The sequence below is a fragment of the Peromyscus leucopus genome, chromosome 14, assembly GCF_004664715.2.
Source record: "Peromyscus leucopus breed LL Stock chromosome 14, UCI_PerLeu_2.1, whole genome shotgun sequence".
NCBI classification, from domain to species: domain Eukaryota; kingdom Metazoa; phylum Chordata; class Mammalia; order Rodentia; family Cricetidae; genus Peromyscus; species Peromyscus leucopus.
Window position 1 is genome coordinate 26,643,594 of NC_051075.1, and position 12,151 is coordinate 26,655,744.

The following is a 12,151-nucleotide window of genomic DNA, read 5'->3' on the forward strand; positions in this document are numbered from 1 at the left end:
GGTGGTGACCCTGTGAACACAATGTCACTTGGGCAAACAACAAGGACAGAAGTACTCTGAGGAGTTTTTAAATGTGGAAACTTCCTCAAAGACGCTAGAACTCACCTCTACTGTTCATGTTTTATGGGTTGGACAACAGACAACTGCTTTGTTCCTTCCTTATCTTCCTCTTTTTGTTTTTTGAGACAGGGTCTAAAATTCAGCAGAGATCTGCCTGCCTCTGCCTCCCAGGAACTGGGATTAAAAGTGTGTACCACCACACCTATTAGTTTTTGCTTTGTAATATGAACCTCTGATATATAGAGAATCAAACTGCCGCAGGACTAGGTGGTGGAGCTGGGCACAGAAAGGAAGCTTAGTTCTCAGAGGCGAGCTCTGGCATGTTACAAAGGTCTTCAGTTTAGGGTCAGCAGGGTGTTTCAGAAATGGATACATGGGGCAGTTTTTTTGTTTTTGTTTTTTTTTTTTTCATGTTACGCCAGCTAGGCACTAAATGACTTCTACTAGGGAGACAGCTGTTTTGTATACTGATATGAGTCTAATCAAGGAATATGGATAAGTGGTAAGCAAATAAATGCTTTGGATATTTAATTAGTACATATTTTAAATAGTCCTTGACTTATTTTTGGCACAAATCAAGGCATAATTCTGTCCTAAGTAGTCAACCAATGGCCCCAGCATGAATTATTGAAGAGTTTTTTCCTTCTATCACCTATCAAATTCTGCCTCTATAATATATTTCATATATCTCGAAATTCTTTCTCAGTCTACCTACTGATTCTATCTGTGGTGTTTCAGTTTCTTTATCTTGCAAGTGTTAATTATCCAGGCACTCCTTCACAGAGGAGCAGGTGAACACATCCTCCATGTCTCTTTTCACAGTGTTGGGTAATCTTATTTATTATTTCAAGTAAATAAAAAGTTTTAAATATCATTGTTAAATTTATGTGTAAAATGAAATCAATATGGTATCTTGAGACTACTAGGCATAATTACACTATTTGGCTTATCACCAATGAACATTAGTTGTGTATGCAATCTTTTATGACCTTCAATTAAATAAATTTAAATAAAATTTATTCAAATAGTGTTAGTAAATTTTTACCATGCATTTGGCCAGATACTTACTCTTTTGGCAATTAGGAAGACTTGCCATTATTTTTTAAATTAGAGCATTTGGTATAAAGGATGCCATTGGTTTCCACATTGTCTGTGTAATTTTAGATTCATGTCCCTTGCGGGAACATTTACATTTTAAATGGTTCTTTAGTGTCTATGATCTCTAGCTGAATAATCAGACCTCCAAAAACCAAGGGCATCCTGAAGTTGCCTCTGCTTCACTATTTAAATGCTTCTCAAAGAACCTTGGCTTTGGATTTTCTTTTAAAAACTGTGGGTGTTTCTTTGGAAATTGTCTTGTTTGTTACAAGGTCTCTACATCCGCCCAGTAGTTCTCCATCTCCTGGTTGCCCTGTCTGTGTCTCCTGAGTGCTGGGCTGGGCTTGCCCTCCTGCTGACTTTAAAATCACTCCTCCGACCCAGGATTTTCTGTTTTTATTTTCATTGTTGTAGTTCTGTGCTCCAGGCACTCTTCTTGGCCTCTGGGGAGCCCCGCTCCCTCATTTCCTTGGTCCCTTCTTCTCATGCCTTTCACCATTCACAGTACGCTGTCATTGGCCTTTTTTTTTTTCTGTAGTTCCTCCTGGTTTTCAATAATCATCTCAGCACTTTCAAGCTCTCAAAATTCAGCCGGGCGGTGGTGGCCCAAGTCTTTAATCCCAACACTTGGGAGGCAGAGGCAGGCGGATGTCTGTGAGTTCCAGGCCAGCCTGGTCTACCGAGTGAGTTCCAGGAAAGGCACAAAATTACACAGAGAAACCCTGTCTCGAAAAACAAAACAAACAAACAAACAAACAAACAAACAAACAAAATCTCAAAATTCACTTGAGACCATAGGTATCCTACAAGGCCTCGCTGAAGAATGGAAATTGGCATTTAAAAATTATAGTAAATATGCAATATGAAGTTTACCTTTTTAACCATTCTCAAATGTACATTTGGGTGAATAACAAATTTAGTATGCATTTGCTTTTAGCCTAGACTTCAGTGAAGTGATACAAGGTCCTCATTAATTTTTTTCAGCTAGGATGAAACCCAGGGTCTTGTTAATGTTTAGCAAGTAACTTCCCACTGAGCTTACCTCCTTAAACTGTCAAAGTATCTTCTTTTGATGAACTTTCAATTGCTCCCATTTATTTTTGATATTTAAAATTATATATATATATATATATATATATATATATATATATATATATATTCTAGGCAGGATATTGCTGTGTAGCCCTGACTGCCCCTAAATTCAGTATGTAGGACAGCCTTGGTTTCAAACTTGTCCCTACTTCTACCTCCCCTGAGTGCTGGGATTTCAGCTTGCACCACCACACCCAGATCACATTTTTTTCTTAATCATTGACCAGATGCTATCATTTTTACCATGTTAATTCCGTTTACTTTCTGCTCAGTTATCAATTCCAGGCCTCCCTCAGGCTAAAGCTACCAAGCTTCTTGGTCAACCTTTTCTCTCTGTATAATATTACCATCTCCAAGTGCTAATTTTATCAAGCCATTTTCTACTAAAAATCTCAAGTGGGTTTCCAGCTATATTCACAGCTAAATACAAGCATCTAGCATTCAAGGCTTTGTGAGTTAGCTGCCGTCTCCGCCTGGAGGCTGACCTCCTTCCTTCCTTCCCTGTGCCACAGCAGAAGTGATACACCAAGCAGAATGGCTGGACAAGGGAGACACCTGGGACCATCTGGAGAAGGAAGACGCAGCAGCTATGAAGCCCAGAGCAGAGATTTGGCCCTTCTGTTACCACAGACCTTAAATTTTCTCCCAAGAGAAATTTTTATGTGAAAATGCCCCAATTTAAACTTGTCCTATATAATTTTATATTTTTTTTCGAAACTTCCAAATAACTGAAAAACATGTTTGCTGGCCCAGTCCAAGCCACGGTGTGGGGGCGGGGGATACAGTTGGAGACCCCTATTCCCTGCTACCTGCCGCTACCTTAGGTGTTCTGTGCCCACCTTGACGGAAGTCTTGCTTGGTTGGAAGTGGGACACAATATTAGAGCCTGAAGAAATGTTAAGCTGGTCGGGGGTGGCACATGCCTTTAATCCCAGCACTCAGGAGGCAGAGGCAGGTGGATCTCTGTGAGTTCAAGGCCAGTCTGGTCTACAAACAGAGCTCCAGCACAACCAGAGCTGTAACACAGAGAAACCCTGTCTTTCAAAAACAAACCAAGTGTTAAAACGGGTCCTAAGGGGCTTGGGAATTATCACTGAAATTTTTTTTTTTTTTTTTGCTCATTTAGAGCAGTGGTTCCCAACTTTCCTAATGCTGCGACCTATTAATACAATTCCTCATGTTGTGGAGACCCCAATCATGAATTTATTTTCGTTGCTACTTCATAGTAATTTTGCTACGGTTATGAATAGTAATGTAAATATCTGTGTTTTCTGGTGGTCTTAGGTGACCCCCGTGAAAGGGTCTTTGTTTCGCAAAGGGGACTCGCCCCACAGGTTGACTGGTTTAGAGTAATTTCATGGTTCCTGTGAAAGGCCACAGATACGGACGTAAAATGAATGGGTTGAACACAGTACATTCTATCCCGAGACATTTTGCGAGACTGGACTTTTATGAACCTAAGTTTTATTAAATACATATTAATATATATATTTTTTTGGGGGGGTGGGGGGATATTTTACAGGTCACATTCGTCAAGATGTCCACCATCCCGAAGCACTTCGGACTGACAGCCAGAGAAGAATCGTACATGTTTAAAGAGCTGGAGAAGGTCCGCCAGGAGACCAAAAAGGAATGTTACCAGTTCAAGCAGAAGCTGGCTGCCAGGCTGCCTCTGAGGGCATCAGGTCCTGAGGATGCCTTCGAGGACGAGGACGGGGAGGCGCGCCCGTGCAGCGCCGGCAGCTCCGGGGCCCAGAGGCCCGCGTCGTCCTTGGTGGCCAAGCCCTTGTCGCCGCCGCCGCCGCCGTCGAAGGCGCAGAGCCCAGAGCGCCCCGCCAAGGCCGACCTGCAGGGGGCGCCGCAGGGCACGCGGCGGCGCGGCCCCGGGAAGCCGGAGCCCTTCCGTCCCCGGGACTTCTACCTGCGGAGCTCGGCGTTCCTGCGGCACCAGACCCCTAGAGCGCCGCCGGCCATCGCCCGCCAGGCGGGCACCGCCAAGCCGGCGCGCCTGCTGCGGCCGCGCTCGCGCCACAAGAGGCGGCACGTCAAGATCCAGGGGGAGCAGGTGGCCAAGCGCGTCTTCCCCATGAGCCCCGCGCACGAGGCCCCCGGGATCGAGGCGGCCCGCCCCCGGTACCGACAGGCCAGCTCCTTGTCCAGCCTGAGCAGCGAGACCGACGAGAGCGGACGGCTGCGCAGGCTGCGGATCCGCACCCACTTCCTGCGCGAGGGCATGGGCTCGCTTCGCTGGTTCAGGCCCCTGTCGAGAGCCGGGCGCGAAATGACGTCGGGCCAGGCGTCCCTGCAGATGACGCGCGCCTTCCCCACGAACATAGAGGAGATCGTAGCCTCCCTGCAGTCCGAGGCCCAGATGGCCTCAGACCAGACCATCAAGGAGCTCATCCAGAGCATCCTGGGCCAGAACTACGACCTCACAAAGGAAGTAGGTGAACTAACTAGACTAGTGCTTCTGGGTGTGCGAACTCCAGGTTATACATGCACGGAACGCACCCGTGTGCACACATTCCCGGCACTGGGACTTGTACTTGGTGGCATAGGCTGTCTAGTTGGGATATTGTCTCCCCCATTGTTTGGTGACTCCATTTACGTTCCTTTCAGACATTTATATATCACAGGAAGCTTCTGCCGTCGTAGGTTTCCATATGGCTTTTCAAATGGCCATAGTGTTAGTTGTTCCTTCCCTTATTGCCTCCTCCTCTGTTCTCTTCCATCCGCCTCCCTGTATAATCTTCCTATTCTAGTTTTTTTTTTGTTTCTCCATAATACTATTTTCTATCCCACCCGCAGTTCCTTTCTATGTACCTAACCTCTGTGCTTATTCAGACGGATAGCACACACACTGAAGGCATAGAAGCTAATATAAGAGAAAACATACATTTGTTTTGTTGGGCCTGGATTACCTCACTCGGATGATTTTTTTTTTTTTTTTTTGCTCCATCCATTTACAGGCAAGTATCATCTTCTTAACAACTGAATAATATTCCATTGTGCGAATATACCACGTTTTCATTACCCATTCATCAGCTGATGAACATCTAGGTTGTCTTCCAATTTCTGGCTGTTATGAATAGAGCAGCGATGAATATAGATGAGCAAGAGTCTCTGTGGTAGGATACAGAGTCCTTTGGGTGTATATCCAAGAGTGGTATAGCTGGATCTTGAGGTCAGTCTATTCCCAGCTTCCTGACGAATTGTCACGCTGATTTCCATAGTGGCTGTACCAGTTTGCACTCCACCAGCAATGAATAAGTGTTCTCCTTTTCCCTCCCCCTTGCCAGCATGGGCTGTTCATTGTTTGTTTTATTGCTCTTGGGCATTCTGACTAGGGTAAGATGAAATCTCAAAGTGCTTTTAAAAATTTATTTATTTATTTTTATATTTTGTTTATTTTAGAGATTATTATTTAATTAAAAAATGATTGCCTTTTCTTCCTCCAACCCCCTCCCCCATATACTTCAAATTCATGGCCTCTTTTTTTCCCCACTAATTGTTATTGTACACATACATATGTGTTTGTATATAAACATAGTCCTAAATACAATTCTGTTGAGTCCGTATAATGATTGATACTTGTGTGGATGTTTTCAGGGCTAACCTTTTGGCACTGGACAACTGATGGGTGTGCTCTTCCCTGGGGAGGGTCACCTCTCCTGCTCCCAGCTTCACTCAGTTGCTCGTAGTCCTCTATGTGTAGGGTTAAGTCCTCATGGGCTTTTCCCTGTGCAGTGTGCAATGTTCATCGCTCACCTTTGGGTAGTCATAGTGTCGAGACTTCGTGAGCATAGCTTCTGGTGTTACTAGGAGACACTCTCACAGACAATTCCCTGCACTTCTAGCTCTTACAGCCTTTCCTTCCCTCTTCTACAGTGTTTCATGAACCTTAGGTACCGGAGTGTTTTGCAAACGTGTGCTTTGAGACTGGGCTCCACAACTCTGTCTGCATTTTGATTGGTTGTGGTTTTCTGTCCTGGTCTCTGTTACCAAGAGAAGTTTCCCTGATGAGAGGTGAAGACTGCATTTGTCTGTGGGTGTAAGGACAAATGTTTATAGATTACTGTTAGGGATTATGCCGGCTTAGTAAACTAGTGGTTATCCATTCTCCTCCAGTAATCATGACTTCCCCAGCATTGAGTCGTTCGCTAGGTTTCCAGTACCAGGCATGGTGTCCTTCTTTTTGAGCAGATCTTAAGTCCAATCAGAGAGCCGTTGGTTACAGCCAAGGTATGTCTGCCACTACCTTGATACTATGATAGCTTGGGCTTCTGAAACCTCAAAGCTCACCCCCACGGTGACACACTTCCTCCAACAGGGCCACACCACCTCATCCTTGTCAAGTTGTGCCACTCCCTGAGGACTGAGCACTCAGGAGCATATAATGCCATGCTGGTCTTTGCCGAGATTCATAGCATCATAGCTGGGTAGGGATGAAGGCTGCCTTTCTCCTTTGGAAGGTCAAATTCCACCTTTTAGTGCAATGGAAGGTAGTCCTCAGGGAGGGGGCAATCAGGCCAATTCCAGCTCAGGGGCCTCTGGGCCCTGTTTCTGAAGAGCACCGAAGAGCACTGCATCTGAAGAGTCTTCAGAAATGAGGACTTACCTTCCACCTCTCGGGGGTAACTCAGGGCAACAGCAATAGGTTGTATGCTTTGGGAGTCCCTCAGCCCTGGCCATCGACTCAAAAGAGGGCTCCTCATTTCTGGTATTGGGGCTTTTGTTAGGTGGTCTTTGGTCCTTGGAGGGAGCAGTGTCAGTTCAAATGATAAAAGTTCATTAAAAGTAGATATGTACATTTATATGCTGAATTACATGCATTATAGTTTTTTTTAAAGGGAAATAGTCAATAGCATGCTTCCTTGTGCCTTTTCAGACATCCTTATTGTTATGTTACCCGCCTCCCGCCCTTTTCTGTATTTACCTCCCCCCTTCCCTTCCCTCCTAAGGAGCCCTTTCTTTACCCATTTCCCTGCTCTGATTGTTGTATCCTGCTTGTATTCCCCTCTATTGCTCCCGACCCCTCCCCGCCATATTGGTGTGACGGTTTGAATAAGAATGGCCCCCATAGGTTCCTATATTTGAATGCTCAGTCATCAGGGAGTGGCTTAGGTGGTGTGGCCCTGTGGAGGAGTGTGTCCCTGTGGGGCTGAGCTTTGAGGTTCCATAAGCCCAAGCTGTCACCAGGGCTTTCTGTTTCCTGCTGCCTGTGGATCCGGATGTAGAACTCTCAGTCGCTTCTTTTACAAGGGTCGCCGTAGTGGTCGTGGTGTCTCTTCACAGCCGTCGAACCGTGACTAAGGCGACCGACTGTGGTCCCGTTTCACTTTCCTGGTTCCTGTGGTTACTGCAGGTTATGGACTCAGATCTGAAGATGTGGGGCTAGGAGAGAACATGCGGCATTTGTCTTGCTGGGTCTGGGTCACCTCACTCAATATGATCATTGCTAGTTCCATCCATTTACCTGCAAAGTTCATGATTTCATTTTTCTTCACGGCTGAATAATATTCCATAGCGTGTATATACCACCCTTTTTCATTTATTTCTGTAGAACATTTAGATTGTTTCCATTTCCAAGCTATGGTGAATAGAGCAATAATGAACTTAGCTGTCTTAGTTCGGGTTTCTGTTGCTGTGAAGAGACACTGTGACCATGGCAACCCTTATAAAGGAAAACATTTCATTGGGGGCTGGCTTACAGTTCAGGGGTTTAGTGCATTATTGTCACGGTGGGAAGCATGGCGGCACGCAGGCAGACATGGTGCTGGGGAGGGAGCTGAGAGATCTACATCTGGATTGGCAGATAGCAGGAGGAGCAATGACCCCCCCCCCCCCCCCCGGGCCTTGCTTGAGCTTCTGAAACCTCAGTCTCACCCCCAGTCACACACTGCCTCCAACAAGACCACACCTCCTAATAGTGCCACACCCTATGGACCTATGGGGGCCATTTTCATTCAAACCACCACAAGGGCTGAGCAAGCATCCCCGGGGTAGGATGGCAAGTCCTGTGGGCATTTGCCCAGGAGTGGTATAGCTGGGTCGTGCGGTAGATTTATTTCTAGAATTTTAAGGAATTTCTACACTGATTTCCACAGAGGCTACACCAGTCTGCAGTCTTACTAACGGTGAGCAGGGGTCCCTCGCTCGCATTCTCTCACATTGTTATAGTGTTCCATTGATCTTTGCCATCCTGACTGGGGAAGATAGAATCTCAAAGTTGTTTTGATTTGCATTTCCCTAATTGCTAGGAACAATTAACATTTTGTTGTTGTTGTTGTTGTTTGTGTGATATTTCTTAGGCTTTTTTTTCTTCTGTTGTGAATTTTGTTTGTTTGTTTGTTTTTTGTTTCTCTCGAGACAGGGTTTCTTTGTGTAGTTTTGGTGCCTGTCCTGGATCTCGCTCTGTAGCCCAGGCTGGTCTGGAACTCACAGAGACCCGCCTGGCTCTGCCTCCCGAGTGCTGGGATTAAAGGTGTGCGCCACCACCGCCCGGCTCTTCTCTTATAAATTTTCTGTTCAGGCTCCAGGCCCATTTTTTTTTTTTTTCCAAATGGGTCATTTTTGAGTTCCTAATATATTTTGGATATTAATCTTCTGTCAGGTGCATAGCTTGTAAATATTCTCTCTCAGTCTGTGGGCTTATCTTCACTCGGTTGATTGTTTCTTTAGCTGTGCAGAAACTTGTTTCATGAAGTTCCACATGTTAATCATTGGCCTTATCCTTGGGTGAACAGAGTCCTGACTATTCAGGAAGTTCTTTCCTAGACCTGTAGCAGGTAGGGTACTGCCTATGTTTTCTTCTGGCAGTTTCAGTGTTTCATGTTTAGGTCTTTGATCCATTTGGAGTTTGTTTCGTGCAAAGTGATAGCTAAGGGTCTAATTTCTTCCTTCTACACGTGGATATCCAGATTTTGCAGCATGACTGGCTAAAGATGCTTTGCTCCCCAGCGGATGTTTTCGGTGTCTTTGAAAAATATAAAGTTATGTGTGCTTATGTTTGCGCCTACAATTTTGTCGCATTGGTCTACATCCCTCTCTTTTTTTCTGCTAATATCATACTGTTTTTATTACTGTGGCTCCACAATATATCTTAAGATCTGGAACTGGAATCCCTCTAGCATTGTTCTTTTACTCAGGATTATTTTGGCACTCCGGGGTCTTTTGTGGTTCCATATGAATTTTGGGATAGTTTGTTTCTATTGCTGTGAAGAGCAAGATGGGGATTTTGATTGGGACTGCGTTGAATCTATAAATAACTTCTGGTATAATGGTCGTTTTAACAATGTTAATACTACCAAATGAGCGTGGGATGTCTTTCTATTTTCTTTTGTCTTTATCTCTTTCTTCGGAAGTTTGAAGTTTTCATTGTAGAGGTTTTTCACTTCCTTGGTTAGGTTTCTTTCTCTCTCTGTCTCTCTCTATATATATTTATTTATTTGAGGCTATTGTGAATGGGTGTGTGCTCATGACCTCCTGTGCATGTTTGTTGTTGGTGTATTGAAAAGCTACTGGTTTGTGTGTGTTGATTCTCTATCCTGCCATTTCTAGAAGTGGGATAGTTTGAGTTCTTCTGTCCCTGTTTGAGTCTCTTGAATTTCCCTCTCTTGCCTTATTGCTCCAGCTAGTACTTCAATAACAGCGTTGAAAAGGAGTGGGGAGGTGGAATCCTTGTCTCATTCCCACCTTCCGTTGGATTGCTTCAAGCTTTTCTCCGTTTAGGATGCTGTTGGCTGTGGGTTTCTGGTATACTTTTATTATGTTGACATATACTCCCTCTAGCCTTACATTCCTTAGGATCTTTATCATGAAGGCGTGTTAGATTTTGTCAAAAGCTTTTTCTATTGTGAGTGTATTGCATCTGTTAAAATGATCTTGGGATTTTTGTCTTTAAATCCATTTATGTGGTTTATTACATTTATTGACTTACATATGTTGACTCACCCCTGTATTTCAGAAATAAGGCCAACTTGGTCATGGTATATAATCTTTTTGATGTACATGTGTATTCTGTTTGCAAGTACTTTAGAGTGTTTTTGAGTTCTGTGTTCATTAGGGATATTGGCTTGTAGCTTCTTTTTCTGTTGTGTCTTTACCTGGTTTTGGTATTACAGTGATACTGGCTTTGTAGAAGGAGTGCTCTCTCTCTCTCTCTCTCTCTCTCTCTCTCTCTCTCTCTCTCTCTGTCTCTCTCTCTCTCTCTCTCTCTCTCTCTTCCTACCTTTCTCTCTCTCTCTTCCTACCTTTCTCTCTCTCTCTTCCTACCTTTCTCTCTCTCTCTCTCCCTACCTTTCTCTCTCTCTCTTCCTACCTTTCTCTCTCTCTCTTCCTACCTTTATCTCTCTCTCTTCCTACCTTTCTCTCTCTCTTCCTACCTTTCTCTCTCTCTCTCCCTTCCTACCTTTCTCTCTCTCTTTCTCACTCTCTCTCCTTTTTCTTCTTCTCTTCATCCTTCATTTTTCTTCTTTCTTCTCCTTCTCCCCTCCCCTCTCCTCTTCCTCTAGAATAGTTTAAAAAGGATGGGCTATAGATCTTTGAACATCTGGTGGAATTCTGCATTGAATACATCTGGCCCCTCTTTTGGTTGAAAGTACTGCTTCTATTTCACTAGGGGTTATGGGTCTGTTTAAATATCTGATTTGATCTTGATTTAACTTTAATAGGTCATATATATATATATATATATATATATATATATATATATATAAATCCATTTTAGGTTTTTCAAATTGGTGGTATACAGATTTTCAAAGTATGTGCTTATGATTCTCTGAATTTCATGTCTGTTGTGATGTCCCCATTTTCATCTCTAATTTTATTAATTTGGATCTTCTCTCTCCATCTTTTAGTTATTTTGGCTAAAGGTTTGTCAGTCTTGTTGATTTTTTTCTGGGAACCAACTTTTCATTTCATTGATTCTATTTTTTCTTTTGTTTGTTTCTATTTCATTGATTTAAGGCCCAAGTTTGAGTATTCCTTGCCCTCTACTCTTTTTGAGTATTATTTCTCGTTGGTGTTCTAAAATTTTCAGGTATTTTGCCTTCTTGGTGTCACATAAGTTCTGTTATATTGTCACTTTCATTCAATTATTAAATGATTTAGTTTCCTTCTTTATTTCTGTCTTGACCTATTTTTTTTTCATTTATTCTTCTCTCATAAAATACATCATGACTGCAACTTCCCCTCCCTCCATTCCTCCCAGGCTCCCTCCACCCCCCACCCTGACCCACCGCTACTCTGTTTCCCTTCAGAAAAGAGCAGGACTCCCAGTGATATCAACCAAACATGGCATAGCAAGATGTAATAAGACTAGAAACAAACCCTCATATCAAGGCTGGATGAGGCAACCCAGAAAGAGAAAAGGTTTCCAAGAGCAGGCAAAGAGTGAGAGAGACACCCCTTCCCCCACGCCCACCATTAGAAGTCCCACAAAACCCCCAAGCTAAACAACTACAGCATGTATGCAGAGGAGCTAGTGCAGACCCATGCAGGCAGGCTCTGTGATGGCTGCTTCAGTCTCTGTGAGCCCCTATGAGCCCTGCTTCCTTGATTCTGTGGGTCCAGTTCTCCTGGTGTCTTGGACTTCTGGCTCCTAGAATCCTTCCAACCCCCTCTTCTTCAGGGTTCCATGAGCTCTGCCTAATGTTTGGGTGTGGTTGACCCATTTTTCATTCGGCAACGAGTTGTTCAGTTCCCATGAGATTGTATGTTTGCTGTTTTTCTGTTGTTGGTATCCAGTTTTAATCCATGGTGGTCAGACAGGACGTGGGGTGTCATTTCAATTTTCTTATATCTGTTGAGACTTTGTGTCCTAGTATGTGGTCAGTTTTGGAGAAAGTTCCATGAACTGCTGAAAGAAATATATTCTTTAGTTTTTGGATGGAATGTTCTG

At 43.9% G+C, this 12,151-nt stretch overlaps 1 protein-coding gene across 1 annotated transcript in view; it reads left to right on the plus strand.

The window, feature by feature from the left end:
• Positions 1–12,151, plus strand: part of Ttc6 (tetratricopeptide repeat domain 6) — a 194,777-nt gene that overhangs the window by 8,523 nt on the left and 174,103 nt on the right. Inside the window, exon 2 of the mRNA XM_028869755.2 lies at positions 3,773–4,693. Within this exon, the coding sequence (XP_028725588.1) occupies positions 3,788–4,693 (906 nt within the window). The 5' untranslated portion in view covers positions 3,773–3,787. The remainder of the gene's footprint in view (positions 1–3,772; positions 4,694–12,151) is intronic.